At 37.1% G+C, this 17,877-nt stretch overlaps 1 protein-coding gene across 5 annotated transcripts in view; it reads right to left on the minus strand.

The window, feature by feature from the left end:
• CARMIL1 (capping protein regulator and myosin 1 linker 1) overlaps window positions 1-17,877 on the minus strand; it is a 382,099-nt gene that overhangs the window by 191,216 nt on the left and 173,006 nt on the right. For all 5 annotated transcript variants that reach the window (XM_020986870.2, XM_020986868.2, XM_020986867.2 and 2 more), the window contains one exon: window positions 7,868-7,927. In XM_020986870.2, coding sequence (XP_020842529.1) covers window positions 7,868-7,927 — 60 coding nt within the window. The remainder of the gene's footprint in view (window positions 1-7,867; window positions 7,928-17,877) is intronic.

Consider the following 17,877-nt stretch of genomic DNA (forward strand, 5'->3'; position numbering starts at 1 on the left):
ATTTATTGGCAGATATTAAATTCACTTCCCAAAGGTCATGATTTAAAAAAAAAACCATACCTGTGACTTCACTGTTACCTGAGAAACTAATGGTACAAACCCTAAAATGCTTTAGAAGAAAGAGCTCCTAGGAGGCCAATGGGAGAATGAACTGGATGAAACACTGCCAAATTAATTATGGATTAAGAAAAAGGCAGAGAGGAAATCCTTATTCCTGAAAACTAAAAATTCAATAGAACCCAGAGGTATCTATAGAAGCACACCTGGATTCCTAAATAAAGGTCTCCTAAAGTAATCATGCTGCTCTTTTTTGTTTGTTTGTTTGTTTTGGTGAGGCAATGTAGGATAAGTGACTTGCCCAGGGTAACACAGCTAGTAAGTGTCAAGTATCTGAGGCCTGATTTGAACTCAGGCCCTCCTGACTCCAAGGCAAGAGCTCTATCCACTGTACCACCTAGCTGCCCCTATGCTGCTCTTTTTAGATAAAATTGTGCATTGATGTGCATATATTTGCTCCTCTTTAAATAGTTACCTTGGGAAGAAGTCAATGTGTACCTATTATATTTTAAATGTACAATCACATGTCAGTGCTCCAAGGACTATGTCTACACTTAGTACCACACCTATTACATGTATCCAGGCTACAATTTTAATTTGAGTAATTAGTAATTAGCTTATTTTGATCCCACTTTATCTTGACACTTAATGATCACTAATTGTGAGGGATTACCTAGCGTGATGGGGAGAAGGAAGATTACAGGAAGGGTAAATCAGGTATTCAACTACAAAACCTTTTATGAAGAATGGATTCATACAGCACTAAGAAACATTGCACTACCCTCATTAAAATCATATATCATATGAAAAAGAACCTAGAAGCTTATCATAATTAAATATAATTGCTACTAAACATAAAATATATTTAGATTAAATTTAAATTATTTAAATAATAAATTTAAATAAAATTAAAAATAATAAAATCATATTCAATTATTTTTTGAGAAAAGGAATAAACCCTGTCTCTCAAATTCTATAGTCTTCGTCCCCAAACCCTTTCTTATTTCAACTGAGGAACAACTAACCTGATAACAGATTATCAAGTTCATTTAGATCTTGGAACATTTTTAAAGCTTCTACTATGTTTAATATTTGATATAATCCCTCTACTAAAGATCTCACTCAGCTCTAAAGACACCTAATGGCCATGAGGTAACTGTTCCTTATCCAAGGCACATGAGCTCTGACAAATCTTAGAAAGCTAGAAAACATGACCTGTTGATAACAGTAATAGCCTGAAGATCTATCACCTGAAGAATATGCTACAGAAAGAACTATGGAGTTTGAATGCAGATCGAAACATACTGTTTGCTCTTTTTTTCCTTCTGCTTTGTTTTCTTTCCTCTTTCTTGTGGTTCCTCCTATTGGTTCTAATTCTTCCTTACAACATGACTAATGTGAAAATGTGTTTAATAGGAATGTATATGTAGAGCCTATATTAGATTGCATGCCGTGTTGTGGAGGGAGGGAGAGAAAATTTAAAACGTGAAAGTGCATGGGAGTGATTGCTGAAAACTAAAAATACATTAATTTTAAAAAAAAGAATATCCTACATAAGTTTGAGAGGGGCTTATCACCAGGTTGGTTGCATGGTGATGAATTTTTCAACACTTTTGGATCTACATCCATGGAAGGGCTGCATACACCAACGAAACTGTAGATACACAAAGCATTAAAGTACATGAAGCTGTGTGAGGTTCCAAGGATATAAAGAAAAAAAAAATTCTTGCTCTCAAGGACCATACAAATCTATTACAGTAATTCAGCAATCTTCACAAACAAATGTGACACAAGGTAGAACATAAGGACAGAGAAGAAATCCAGGCCAAATGGTATAGAGACAATGAATAGGGATGGATCATGTTTAACTCGGGAATGAGTGAAGGAAAGATTCATTAGATCCAAACAATTTCAACAAAAATTAACATCTGACATCTCTTACATGTCAGACATTGTGCTATGTGTTGGTGCAAGGGATGAGGATAGGGGATAAAGGATATAGACCAGACATGTGATATCAATGATACAGGAAATTCCTAAGTGAGGAAACTCCTCCCACCAATGCAGGTCTATAACTACCAGCCTTAGAGAGTTGTCTAGAATACAGCTGTCAAATACTGCCTCAAGACTCCTGAGTGCAGGCTCAAGGAGAATAATGTTTAAGAAAATAAAAATACAATAAAACATAGATAATGTTAGTATGTAGTTTTCAAAGTCAATATGTACCCACAGGGACCTTTATGTATGGTTAATCCCTCTCTACCTCCCTTCTACTTTATTTTGACACCACTGGCCTACAACACTGAGATTTTAAGTGACTTGCCTAAGCTCAAATAGCCAGTAAGCATTAGAGGTAGTACATAAACCTGGATCTTCCCGACTTCAAGGTCAGATCTCTGGACCATGTTACCTCTAAGGATATTAGGCATACAGAGCTAAAAATGAAACACTCCACACAAAAATGAATCATTTAATACCCTAAAGGAGTACTCACTATAGGAAGAAATAATGTATATGGAAATAATACATATACAAGTAAAAACAAAGTATATGTAAAACAAATACATATGAACGGATGGGTAGGGAAAAGTTGGTTTGATGAGAAGTGGGGAGATGGAGAAGAAGCTCTACATAGAAACATAGAAAGCACGGAGGAAAGTCACATGTAATAATCCTAGACAGGTACTCTGCAGCCACGTGGTAAAGAGCTTTAAAAGATAAAGAGAGGAGCTTATCTTTTATACTAAAGGCAACAAAGAACCACTGGACCTTTTTGAACAGGTAAGTGACATGCTGCATATTAATGGAAGAGAAAGATCTCAACAGGCAGAGAAGTGGTTGGAAAGACCTTCCAGTAATGGAAGTCAGCATCTAGAAGCCCACAGAGACAGATAATTGAGTAAGACTGGAGGACAAAGCAGTAGCTCAGTTTAGCTGGGAATGTAGAGTGAGTAAAGTACAGTAATATGAAATACAGCTGGAGATAGAGGTTTGCACCAGATAATGGAGAGTCTTAAATGCCAGGATAAGAAGTTTGTGCTTTATATAAATATAGGCAATACTAACCATACGTTCCTGAGAAAGAGAATAATATAATCAGACCCATGCATTAGAAAGTCAATTTTAGTAGCATTGTGGAGGATGGAGTGAGAGCACGCATCAATGTTGGGAGAGACAACAGTTAAGAAACTACTACAATACTCCAGAGAAAGATAACAATGACTATGTGAGTGGAAAGAAGGGGTTAGATATGATATGTTTCAGAAATATAATGAGAATCTGATTGCATGTCAGAGATACAGATAGAGGAAGATGGAAGTGTCACATCTGACTACACTGTTTACAGCCTGGGTAACTGGGAAGACTATAATATACTTAACAGAAACAAAAAACGTGGAGAGAGAGATGTTTATTTTTGTATGTTTTTAAACAGAGATACATGAGATGGTCCCTTTAAAATCTAACACAGATACTACAAACCCAAAGATGTACCCTGAAGTATCTCATTTAAAATTTAAAAAAATTCAATTTTACTTTTCCTTACTTGTTGGTAGAACCACCTGACAATTTTAAAAGAAAGATTTTTCTATGACCACACACATTTGTAAATTAGTGGGAGGTTTCTCCCTTCTAACAGATGCTGTCATGGTTCATTAACCAATGTCTCTTGATGAGACACTAGGTTGCGAACTCTTGTATTTAGTAGACCATAAAAATATTACACCAATGTAAAAGGAATAGCCCGACATTATTACAATATAAAAGGAATATTTCACAACCCAAACTATACTGTGGGTTTACAAAAGCACCTAACCTGGGACCACTAAAATTATATCAGTATATAATAATTTAGAATACACACACACATCATATAAATATATATAAACGCACATATATACACATTAGCGTGTGTGTGTGTATTTATCAGTGAGAGTACTCCCTTCAACAGTGCAGGTCCCAAGTCACCCACACTTTCACATCCTGTCAGAGTCTCTACCTTGTCCTAACATGAACTCTCCAAGGAAGATCTACCCAACAGCTGTCTCTCACTCTCACTATCCACTCAGCCCACCATCTTTTCTGGTTTCCTATTATTGGCCCTCTCGACTCCCCTACCCCATTACCTACTAAAAGCTCCCCTTAGTGGGAACTACTTGTTCCTTGCACTTGTCATTCCATCACCTACCTTTTCAGCCTAATCACCTTCTCACCCATTTCCTAAAACACTTTTCCTCTTCACCTCTACCTCTTGGAACCATTAGCCTTACAAAAGAAAAGAACTCTTTTGACATTTCATTTCATTTAATTTTTATTTTAAAACCTCTTGATTTATTTTTAAATTCTGAATATTTTGCCTTCCAATGTCAATAAAGCCTTGTTCCATCTAAGCTTCTGTTCCACAAAGAACCGCCTCTAGTCTAGGCACATTTGTCTTAATGGCCTCTCTTCTCTGATCCAGCCAAAACAATGGGTGCATTTTAAAATAATTGGCATTATACTTCCAGAAAAAAATATTGTATTTTTATTTTTCTTTTCACAAGGATAATCAAAGTTTGCTTTACTTTTATGATGATCTCACTTAAGGCAAATCTGAAATGACTGATTCATTGCTATTTTTGTACTCAAAATCAGGTATTGTCTCTTGAAATTTTTCTCTTCATTCTAAAATCACCCTTAAATTCTGTTAGGATTTATGGCGACCAAAATACCATACTGAATAAATCCTTAAATATGGTCCTATAATGAACATAACTGTATGATCCCAGAAACTCCTTTTCCCCTCACCTACTGATGGATGTCAGGTACAAAGGCTATATACTTGCAGACAAAATAAATAGTTTCTCCCCTCCCAAATGTGTGATAACCAACCTTCTACCCCTAATATTGAACCATTCATGCTGACCACTTCAAATTAGGGCATTATTCACCTTTATCAACTCTAATGCCATGCTTTTTGAGTTTGGAGGTATTCGTAAGTAAAGACATTTGAAAGCAAAAGTTTTGTAGGCAGGCAAAAAATGAAGAGAAGCCAACGGCTGTAAAACACTGTCCTAAAGGAATCTATGAATTGTTGAATAATTTTAAACATTATTCTCTGAAAGCAATTTGGCAAAGGAAGGGCTAATCAGAGGATACAAGGGAAAATGAAGAATATAAAGGAAACAGAAAGCATGACTACCTTCCTTTTACCAGGTCACTTGCCCTGGCATACAGTAGGTGTTTGATAAATGTTTATTGATTGACTGAAGAAACTGCAATCTAGTTGGAAAGCCAAGACATATATTCACCTGAAAGAATACACTAAGAGATTATACAACGAAGGGTGCCATACTGCAGGGCACAGACCAGGAGTGGGGAATCTGAACTATTTGTTCTGTGAAATTTGGATTCAGTCAAAGGGCCACACTTGATGACCGAGAGGGTCACATGTGGCCTGAAGGCCACAGGTTCCCCACCCCTGGCAAAGAGTACGGAATATATCCAAAAGGAGTCCACAAAGGCTCAAAATAATGTCCTATGGCCAACAGTTGGAAGAACTGACAATGCATATAGCCTAAAGATGATAAGGTTGGAGTTAGAGAGGAGTCATTGCTGTCCTCAAATTTTGTAAGAGAAATGAAAGTTATCCAGCTTGACTCCAGAAGGCAAAATATAAACAAGTAGAAGCTACCAAAAGGCAAATTTTGACTCAAAATAATAAGAAACACCCTGTATAAAAATAGAATAGCCCAACTAATGAGGTAGGGATGTTTCACCATCACCAGAGATGTTTAAACAGAGGCTTGGCAAACCGCGTGAAAGGAATTTTATGATGGACATTCACGCTTTAGGCATGAAACCTACTATTTACTGTCAGTGTAACCATCACTTTACCTCTCAGTTTATATCTGTAAAAAGAGGACACTGGAGCAAATTAGCTCAAAACTTCCTTCAATCTCTAAATTCTACAGTCCTCTTTAAGACCTGAGATTCCTTTCCTCTCTAGAATTCTTCTGGTGCTGTAGCAATCTCTCTGCATCAGTGTTTTTATAAACAGGAGAACAGACTAGAGGAGTAAAGCAAGGGGGCTTACAGTCACAAGCACTAAATTAAAAATTAATGACTCCTAATTGCTAGTCCATCCTTCAAATTCGCTTTTTTTACTTACTGGTTCAGCTCTAAGTGAAAAATCATAAGATGTTCATTACAACTGGTAAAGATCTCTGTGTAGCAAAAGAATTCTAGACTCGGAATCAAAGACATGAATTCAAATCCTACTTCAGTCTCTTATCAGCTGTATCACCCTTAGTGAGTCACTTAACCTTTCTCAGCCTCAGTTTCCTCATCTATAAAATGGGAATAATCACAGCACCCATCTTATGGGGTTGTTGTCAGAACTGAATGAGGCAGCATATGTAAAATGCCTTGAAAACCTTAAAGCACTATATAAATTTTATTATTTTTTATTATTACTCCAACTTCTTATTCTATGAATGAAGAAAATAAATCCTAGAGATGCTAAGTAACTTGCTAATGACCATACAATTAGTAAGCAATTGATCCAGGACCAAAACCCCAGTAGTCTTTCCATTTTGTTTTGTGGCATGGACCACAAGGAAAAAAGGAAGCAATGTCACCACCAGGGATGCTTCCATTAATACAACATCTTCAAAAGAGTACCAAGACAAATCTGCCACATGCTCATTTCCAAGCAAGTCAATAACATTAGTTACTTTGTTAGTAACAACTAAATGACTGAGTGAAAAAGTGATCCTTGAGTTCTTACAGTATGTCAGGCACTGTGTTAAGTGAGCACTGGTGACACAAATACAAAAAGTGACATCATCCCTAACCATTAACTTACATAATTTATTACACATGCACTATATTAATATGTAACATAATATAACACTTATAAGAGAGTGGTAGCCAAGGAAGTTTGGGTTAAAATAGTGTTGATTTGATTCCAGGAGCCACACAAAACAATTCATCTCACTGCTTTGTAGTAGCTCCTTATAGGCAAGGCCCATAAGTCAAATGATGTTCTGAAAAATCTTTTACTATTAGCCATCAAATTAAAGTCCTCCCCACCCATAACTAGTCAATCACTGAAGAGTCATCAGGAAGCTCTAATTATATTATCATTCATACACTACTATTCTCTCCAGCATGTACTTTGATCATTTGAACAAAAAGATAGATGATGTTATTTTCCTAATCTCAATCTCCCAATCATTAGAATGATAAACGCATTGCAAACATTATTCTGGATGAACTATGATCAATAACCAAGAATCTGCAGGTTAAGGTGGATAAACATGCTACAGGAAGAAACAATTATTTCTAAAAAAGTCATTAAGCACCCACACACCCTCTTAAAAAAAAGTATGAAATCTCAACATTTTTCTACTAGTTTTAAAATAATTTAGCAATGCATTCCCATAATAAATGCAATACAGACTGAAAATTTGCAGATTGCGTAGAGCAAGTTGTAATGCTAATAAATATCCCTATGACATTGATGTTGCCACAAATACTTAATGCTAATTAGTTCTTTTCAAACTCAATTATTCAGAATATGTTATCATAATAACCCTACATCTCCCCCTAACTCCCTACTCCCCCACATAATTCTGCAGCTCAGTCTATGTGTGAATATTTTCAACAAATACAGTTTTTGGGAGGAAATATTTGTTTTTTCAACCTTGTTTTTCTGGATTGTCCTAATGGGATTTGAAGATAGGTGAAATGAAAATAGCAAGAGTCTGAATATTTCAGGAATGCAGAAAAGGTCATGTCCTTGCCTTGATGAACAGGCATGTACACTCACCTGACCGGGCTTGTTGCAGGCAACTCCTTGGATTTCTAGGTAGCTGAAGGTTAACTCTAGCTGCAATTAGAGAGAAAAAAAAATGCTTATTTTATTAAACAGTCTTAAAATATAAAGTTTAATTTAGAAAATCCTATAAATCAATGGTAGATAAAGAATATGCAAAAGATCAAGCCATTTACACAGAAAGTAGTTTTGTGGAATCCCTTTCTCCAAAGCTAAGAGCACTGGCCTTAATTTATGTTATGCTCTAAGAATAGATTATTCTTTGCCTCTCTAGCAGTAAATACATAGCACTGAGGATCAAAAAAGATGTCCACTTAATGTAATGTTAGGTTTCCCCAGATTCAACAAGATACCAGCTCATTAAAAGTTTCTGCCCTCACATTCCAGATTATACTTAAAGGTAGCAGTTAAACTACAATATATAAAACAAAACTCCCTCAAAAGAAAACAATATCAGTTTGCTCTTTTTTCAAAAGCACTTTGTCATCTTTCATGCTATATTCATTCCGACCATCAGTCTTCATTTTTTGTTTTACTTCAGAGATGTATACATGCGCACACACACATACACACACACACACACCACACACACACACACACACACACACACACACACACTTGTTCTAATAGAACATTCTGGTATTTGTTTTTAATCTCAACACCTGGCTAAATAATACAACTTCCACTCATATTTTTATTATAAGGTGTCTTCCCCACCTCCTCACCTGTCTCATGGCAGTTAGTGAGTCAAAAAATATTTATTAAATGTATCAGGTACTGTGCTAAGTGCTGGAGATTAAAAGAGTTAAAACAGAGTCTTGCCCTCAAGGAGCTCATAATCTAATGGAGAAGACAAAAAGTAAATAAATATGTACAAACAAATATATACAGGATAAATAGGAAATAAATAACAGAACAAAAACACTAGAATTAACAGGGTTTGGTAAAGTCTTGATGTAGAAAATGAGATTCTGATCAAGATCAGAAGTTAGGGAAGCTAGAAGGCAGAGAAGAGGAGGAAGGGCATTCCAGACATGGGGGACAATCACAGAAATGTCCAGAGACAACAGATGAAGTATCTTATTCTTGGAACAGAATGTCACTGAATCAAAGCACATATATAGGGTGCAAAAAAGACTGGAAATGTAGGATGGGGTTAGGTTATGAAGGGCTTTAAGTGCCAAGCAGTCCATTCTGATTTGATCCTGGAGATGACAGGGACCCATGGAAATTCTTGATTAGTAGGGTAACAATCTTGCACTAGGAAAATCACACTGGAAACCTAATGGAGGATGACTAAAATGGGAAGAGACTTCAGATACAGTTTCTTTTACTTCACTATATCTTCAAACCTGTTACCTTACTCTTTCTTAAGAAAATATAACTGATTGTTCACTCCCTTTTCCATTCATCATTCTTTGTCTACCACAATTTACTTGTTCTCTGATTTACAATCCACAGTTTTATCTTTGGGCTTGGATACAACCCTGATAGACTCTTCAGATGAGGAAAGATATGGAAAAATGTAGCAGCTCAAAGTCATTCTTAGCTTGAAGTTTCTTGATTTAAATAATAGTTTTCCTGTTAAGCACTGCTCAGTGAAATGGGAGAAATGAAAAGGCCTTGAGCAAGGGTAGGGAAAGGGCTTCATGATGCCCCAGGATTGTGTGTTATGATATCTTATCTAAGGAAGGTTAAAAGAAAACAAAAAACTGTCACCTGAGGTCACCACCTCCAATTCCAAGTAACCATAGCAAAAGGTACCTAGGAAATTATGGTGCTAGGGCTTTGAGGCTTAAGAGGGGGCAGTGAATGAGGATAAGTACCTCAAAGTTCCCAGAAATTACTCACAGTTAGACAGTATCTGGTCAACAGTAGTAATAGGATGTAAGTCAAGAAGACAGTAAAGAAAGAGGGAATGCTGATGAGAAGAGGGGAAGGGGGAGCAGAGATGAGTTGGTAAATGTTTTAACAACTTCAGGAAAAAAACTGTAGCTACAACTCATTTTTAAGTTTAATTTGAGTAATTAACATTTTATTTAGTCTAGACAATCAGCAAAACAATAAATCAAACCCTAGCTTGAACTAGCTCCTGCATATCCCTGAGGTAAAAGTTTGCTAGAAAGTGCGAATAGGACAGAGCTGGTGAAGAGGAAGGGTCACAAGGAAAGAATGTAGAGATAAATACTATCAAAGTATGAAAGGTGTCAGAATATTTCCTGGACAATGGAGAATAATACAGGAGTGGTTTCATGGAGACTCAAGACTTCTGCATTAGGTTTCAAACTACCTCAAATGTGCATTATTTATTCCAATATTCCCTAAATTATTTTTAAGCCTTTACACATTCTAACTGTGAGGGGTGGCCTAAAGTGCAGTTTCCTCAGGCCTAAGCCCTAAGTTGAGTTTCACCTTTCTCAAAAATTCACGTCAGCACAGGAAGTTCCTGGTCGTTCCTGCTTCCTGGCACATGCATACATCTAGTTCCCAAATATGGGTATGTTTGCTTCTATGGGGCATTAGCTGCCGTGTTTAGACTGTACGCCCTGAGTACCCAGCCAATGGAGGAAAGAGGTAAGAGAGTGGGAGGGGGCACGCATTAGGGCTGTAAAACTTTGCTACTCAGAGCCAGCACATACACACTCCCTTACTGGTGTCATCTTAAGAGACACAGAATATGTCCTTTCTCATGAAAAAGCAATAAACACCTTTGTGCTTTCAAGGTATCTAAGTCTTTTGTTTTTATTTTGAGTAAGTGCTCTCTGTCCCACACATAACCAATAATGACTCTATTACCCCCCATAAATTAAGAAGCAAAACCAGCATTCATTCAACGAACATTGGTCAACTTCTTATGATACTAGGGCCCTAGGGAGATAAAAAAGTTTAAATGAAACACAAAGTCTCTAGCTCTTCTAAGCAATAAAATGATCGAAGATGATTCAAAAGACTCATGATGGAAAATGCTATCCACATCTAGAAAAAGAATTATGGAGTCCGAATACAGACTAAAGCATACTATTTGCACTTTTCTTTTCTTTTTTTCTTTCTCATGGCTTTTCCCTTTTGTTCAGATTCTACTTTCACAACATTGACTAATGTGGAAATATGATTAATGTGATTCTACATATATAACCTATATCAGATTGCTTTGCTATCTTGGGCAGGGGGGAAGAGAAAGGAAAGAGAAAGATTTGGAACTATCTTATAAATGTAGATGTGGAAAATTATCTTTACATGTAATTGGGAAAAAAAATAAAATACTATTACGTGGAACACAAAGTCTCTACCTTTTTGAGCTCACTGAAATCTAATGTCCAACATTAAAACTATTACATTCCCAAAGTTAAAGATGGGGGTGAGATAAACTCTGTGTTTGGCTTTCTAGTAGATAGTCTAGATCATTTATACTTAGTTATAAAAAGGAATTTCTGGAGTTAACAGAATCAAAGTGCTTAGCTTTGATAATTCCCAGAATCTTCTACTTAGTACAGGCTATATCTAACGGTAGCCTCCCAGTGTCAACAGCATGAACAATGGGTTCACCTATTATGAACAATGGGATAACCTATTGAAGGCCCCAAAAAATATGTATTTCAAACATGCATACCAAAAAGGGGGGGGGGCAGGGAGAGTTATCCCTTAAACCTGGTATGTGAACTCAATAAGGACATCCAACTGGCAGAAGAAAACAAAATGCCCTGGGAACCTCCTTTTGAGAAATTATGCAAAAGAGGTCTTTCATTTTCTTATTTCTTGTTTAAAACAAAATAGCATTTTGAAAAAAGCCAAGTAAAGTATTCACAATATCAAGTGCCTGTTAAATGAAAGAGGCATAAATAGGCAACTTGGTTCTTTTGCTACGAGCTTTTCATTAGGGAAATAATTTAAAGACCTAAAGACCTTACTTCCTTTCTATGAACCAAATTATATATTTTATGCAGGGTCTACAGGATACTCTCTTCACTAAGCAGAGGTCTTTTACTCTTCTTGCTTAGGTAAAAAAGCAACAGTATTAGAGAATTAGGTAGCAAGAAGAAAGAGAAAACTACTAGATCCGGTATATGTAAATATATATGTATATGTATCTGTATATGTGTATATGTATCTATATATACATATATATAGATACATATATATATGTATGCATCTGCATATATATGTATATATATGTATATGTATGTGTGTATATATGTATATGTGTATATATATATGTATATATGTGTGTGTGTGTGTGTGTGTGTGTGTGTGTGTATGTATATATGTATATATTCATTCTCTGGTGCCCCTTCTGAGCTGTACTGTTTCACATACCCATTAATATGCAACAGCAAAAGGATTCCAAGTAGGGTTAGTCCTACTAGATTATTCAGTGCACATCAAAAAAAGTCTTCACCCACTTTCCCTCTCTCCCCATTGGTGAAGATTCAGCTGGGATCATTGTTTTTGAGGAGTCCCAGCTATGCTAACTGCAGTAGTAGCTCAACTCTCCAGACTGCTCTAGTTCCTTAACTCTAATACCTTACATTCTCTCTCTCTCTCTCTCTCTCTCTCTCTCTCTCTCTCTCTCTCTCTCTCTCTCTCTCTCTCTCTCTCTGTCTCTATCTGTGTGTGTGTGTGTGTGTGTCTCTCTCTCTCTCTCTCTCTCACACACACACACACACACCCTCACCCCCTTTCCAGCTCCTTTCACATTTTGTCTTCCTCCAATCAGATTATAACCTCTTTGCAAATAGGGTCTATCTTGTTTTCTTATATTTCAATCTCCAATGCTTAATCCTAAAAATTTGATACTTAATAAAAACCTGTAATAAATGCTATATCTATCTTTCTTACTCCTCACCTATTCCTATTGAATTTCCATCATCCTAAGTATCTTCATACCAACACTACTATGGTATCTTTCCCTTGAATCCAAAATTAATCTCAGCCACAACCTTCTCCTCTCCCATTCATTCAAATTATTAGGAAAAAAGATAGCTGCTAGCATAGCAGTAAACTCTTCCCAGTCCAACCCCGTGCCACCCCCCCCCCATCCTCACCATGAAATATAGAAGAGCTGACAGCATTTGCCAAGTCTTCTGCAGTGAGAAAACCTTATGCTTTCAACTTGGAAATAATTAGTTACAATGAGAAGCAAGTGAGTGGTTTCCTTCTTCCACCACCTTGGCAAACCCCTTGGTAGAGCTAAGAGACCTCTCTTACAACAACACAGTACAGTATCCTGAGATGGGTCGCCCCTGCACATACTCTCCTAACTGAAGTGTTACAGAGATAAACAGGTAAATAACAGGTGAACATTTGCCTTAAGGTGTTAATCAAACTTCTAAGACCTATCTGCTTTTTCAAAAAAAAATTCAGGGTAGCCCCAATAAACATTATAAGACGTGTAAGAACAATTGGGGATGGACAGCCTCAAATCTCCACAGAAAGACGTTTTGTTCTAAGGTGAACTACACTGTGGGGGTAGAAATAGGAGAGAGCTTGTGCAAAGAGAAGGTAAAATATTCCTTTTTCAGTTTTAAGGAATTATTTTCTTTCAATTATCAAGCATTTTTTTCTCCCTCCCAACTAACCCCCAATAACAATAAATATGTACAAAATAACAAATATGCCTAGTCAACCAAAACAAATTCCCATACTGGCCAAGTCTAAAAATGAGTCTAATCCTGCATAGTTAGTCCATCACCTCTCTTTCAGAAGGTGATGGGTATGCTCTTTGACTGGTCCTCTGGAATCATGGCCGATTACTGTTGACCACTGTTGTTGAGTTTTTCAAATTTATTTTTCTTTACATTATTGTTATTCTATGGGTTGTTCTCCTAGTTCTGCTCATCTGATTTATTACTTCATATAAGTCTTCCCAGGTATCTCTGAAACCATCTCTTTCATTATGTCTGACAGTACAACACTATTCTATTACAGTCATATACCATAATTTGCTTGGCTATTCCCAAATTGATGGGTACCCTTTAGTTTCCATTTTTTTTGCCATTACAAGAAGAGTTGCTAGAAAAGTATTTTTTTTGGCATACATTAGATCTTTTTTGTTTTCTCTGTTCTCCATGGAATATAGGCAAAAAAAAAAAAGTGGTATCCCTGAGCCAAAATGTGAACATATTTTAGTAACTTTGGGGGCATAATTCCAAAATGTTTTCCACAAACAGTCCTTCAATGGGCCTGTTTTTCTACAGTCCTTCCAATATTTGTCATCTTCCTTCTCTATCAACTGCAAGTCTGACAACTGTGAGATAGAATCCCAGAGTTGCGTCAAAAGACAAAATATCTATGAAGAAAGGTTTGTCAGAATTATGTGATATTTGAAGTGGTATATGTTCCATACATGGGAAACATCAACATCATCATCATCATCATCATCACCGCCGCCGCCACCACCACCACCACCATCATCACTGTCATCAGGATTTAGGACTATCTTTGCAGGGTCTCCTGCTATTATATCTTCTCTATCTTTCTTTTTTTTCCACTCAGGGCTGCTGTTGTGCTAGGCCTCTCGCCTGCTCCACCTGCATTTAATATCTAGCCTTCTGGACAAGCTCTTTTTTCTTTTGTTAAAGAAAATGTGGGATCTTCTTTCTGTCCCTACTCTACACAAGTTCTGTTTTTTAAAACATGACCCATGGCATTTGTTATTCTTCAATATTTATTTTTAGTCCCAAAATTAAAATATCTAATGAGATTGTAATCAAATTTAGAAACACAAATGAATAATTAGCCCAAGTCTGTCCACTAGATAAGTGAATCCTACATGGGAGGAAAATGGAGAAACAGTCAAGAATGATTCAATGTTATCAACAACCCCACTTTTACCAAACTCAGACCTAATGATTTCAAAAATACTTAACATAATTCAAAGTGGGTTTTCTTGAAACAATTGAATTTGAAAAGGATTTCCTTCCCAGACTAGTGAGAGGCCAGAAGCCAAATGGAATGGCTGAAGAGGGTGGAAGTAGTATGATTGGGTGTTGAGGGGGTGGGAAACACTGACCTTGAAAAGCTGAAAGAAGCCTGGCTCTACCAGTTACACTACTACTGTAACCCTGAGCAAGGGCAGGTAGCTGGCTCAGTGGATAGAGGGGTGGACCTGGAGTGAGGAAGACTCACCTTCTGAGTTCAATTCTGGTCTCAGACACTAGCTGTGTAATCTAAGCAAGTTACTTAACCCTATTTGCCTCAGTTTCCTCATCTGTAAAATAAGCTGGAGAAGGAAATGGCACACCACTCCAGTATTTCTCCCAAGAAAAGCCCAAATTGGGTCATGAAGAGTGGAACAGGACTGAAAAATGACTAAACACAACAACTACTCAGGTTCCCTGAGCCTCAGTTTCCACATCTATAAAGTGAGGTGGCCAGACTGGATTTCCTGTAAGGTCACTTATAGAGTTCTGCTGCTATATATATATATGTACTTATAGAGGTCAGCATCAGCAAAAACATTTACAGAACTCCACTCAAATAAGCTGGGAGCTACAAAGAATTGCAGAATCTTGGAGCTATAAGGGTCCTTGGAGGCAATCTCTTTCAATTTGTAGCTGGGAAAGACTTCTTTTATAACATACTCAACAAATGCTCATCCAATTTTTGCTTGCAGACCTCCAGTGTTGGAAAACCCACTGCCTCCAGAGGTAGCCCATTCCACTTTCAAATAGTTTTAATTGTCAGGAAGTCCCTCCCTACAGCAAGCCTCAATTTGCCTCTTGCAGCTGCCCTCTGGGGCCAAGTAAAACAAGTCTAATCTCTCTTCCTGAAGGAAGATGAAGGCAGTTTCCTAACAGCATCAATGTGGTACAAAGACCTTCCATCAGGGTATCAAGTAACCTGAATTTTAGTCACTGCTTTTCCAAGAACTAGTTAAGACACAGCTCTAATCTCATTCTGCCCTCCCTCTCTTCTGCTGTGCCATTTGTACAATTGTTTCTCAAGTCTGAAACAATGTCTCTCCACCTCTTCCTGAAATTCTTTTCTTTCTCCAAAGCTCAGGTTACACTCTACTTCTCCATTGTCCCTGTTGATTGACCTAGAAGCAATGTCTCCCAAATCTTTCACCCTCCTTTTATATACATTTACTGCATTTCAATGAATATTGTGGTTATTTGTATACATTTCTTATCCCCTGAACTGAACTATAAGTTGCCTCGAAGGCAAAGACTGTCATATATGACCTTTCTACCCTTGACCCCTAGCACATTACATTATACATAGCAGAAAATTTAAATATTTTTGCTAAAAAGAATTGAAAAGAGTATAATGTCCAGTTGGGAAAACTGGGTGTGGTCACAAACTGAACAAACCAAAAACAGGTGCCGCATGAGGGGCAGTAGCTAGGTATTGCAGTAGATGGACCTAGAGTCAGAAAGATTGATTTTAAATCTGACCTCACACACTACCTGTGTGATCCTGGGCAAGTCATTTAACCACTATTTGCCTCAGTTTCCTGAACTGTAAAATGGAAATAATAATAGCACCTACTCCCCAGGGTTATTGTGAGAGGATAAAAGGAGATAATACTTGTAAAGTACTTAGCACAGTGCCTGGAACGTGGTAAGTGCTATATAAATGCTTATTCTCTTCCTCTTCTGTTCAGTTCCTTTAACCTCCATCTCCCTTAGTCTCATCAACTGTAAATCAGAGATAATAACAGCACACATGTCCCAGGCTTGTTTCAAGGATCAAATGTGAAAATATCTGTAAAAGCTCTTAGCAAAATCACAGTGCCTGGCACATAGCAGATTGCTTACTAAATGCTTGTCCCCTCTCCCCTTCCCCTCAGACAAAAATTCAGAAAATAAATCAATAATAAAGGAACAAATGACTCAAAGAAAGCAAGATAGGAAACAAAGAAGAAAACAAGGAAGCTAAGGACAAAGTCACATAAAGGGCAAGAACTACTCTAACTTGATTCTGTGAAAAAAGGAGGGCTAATTGCAGGGCCTTGAAGAAAAGGACACATGAAGTAAGACCAGTTCTGCTCAAGACATTTTAGGTTGACAGGAAGGAGAACCTCAAGTCTCTAGGAACTGTTACCTCTTTTTACAGAATGAAAGGACTTATCATATTTGACACAAATTTTCTGGACTGTGTTTGTGTGTCTTCCCAGTTAAAATAATTAATTAACAGCTACTAACTAAGAAGGTCAATGACACTAGCTCCACTGATCAATCTGGGATGACAACAACATGTGGACAGCCATCTACCCCATAGGGAAAACATGAGAACAAGTCACTGTGGGGAAAAAAGACAGCAGGGTTTATTCATGACAACTAAAGTGGCTTAAAAGCGCATGCTGTAGCTGATTTTGGCTGACTGGTCGTAAGACATTTCACATAGAAAGGCCTGGGGCACAGCAAAAATGGAACAAGACAGGAAACAGAATAAGTGAAGTATGATCAAGGCAAATATATTCGTTCGAAAGAGTCAGTAACATTTTTACTTAATGGGAACACATCTTTCAAGAAACTGCACTTCAGAAGACCACTGAACTCTTTTCTAAAACCCATACATTCTGCTTCTGTAATGGATTCTTCACCAGCAGCATAATTCCTTACTTAATGCTTAAGCCTTCCCCAAAACTCTGAACCAGAAAAGTTTTAAAATGTATAGGTTTTCCATACAGATTTCACTTGCATAAGAACAAAATACATTTGCTCTATAGATAAATCTTTTTTTAAATGGGACAAATGGAGAGAAGAAATATATTTTCCCTTGGAGCAACTTTTAAATAGAACTGGGAATGAGAGTGGAAAGAAAATGGATGAGATACTCTAAGCCAGACAAAGTATAGGAAATTGTCCCCAAATCCATAAGGAAAGAGATATAGATAGATAGATAGATAGATAGATAGATAGATAGATAGATAGATAGATACACACACATGGGGCAATGTGTGCTCTAGGGGCTTGGGATCAGGAAGACTCACCTTTGTGAGTTCAAATCTGGCCTCAGACACTTAATGATGGTGTGACCCTGGTCAAGTCAGAAAGGTA

The sequence above is a fragment of the Phascolarctos cinereus genome, unplaced genomic scaffold, assembly GCF_003287225.1.
Source record: "Phascolarctos cinereus isolate Bilbo 61053 unplaced genomic scaffold, phaCin_HiC Scaffold_4;HRSCAF=312, whole genome shotgun sequence".
In the NCBI taxonomy this organism is placed as follows: Eukaryota; Metazoa; Chordata; class Mammalia; order Diprotodontia; family Phascolarctidae; genus Phascolarctos; species Phascolarctos cinereus.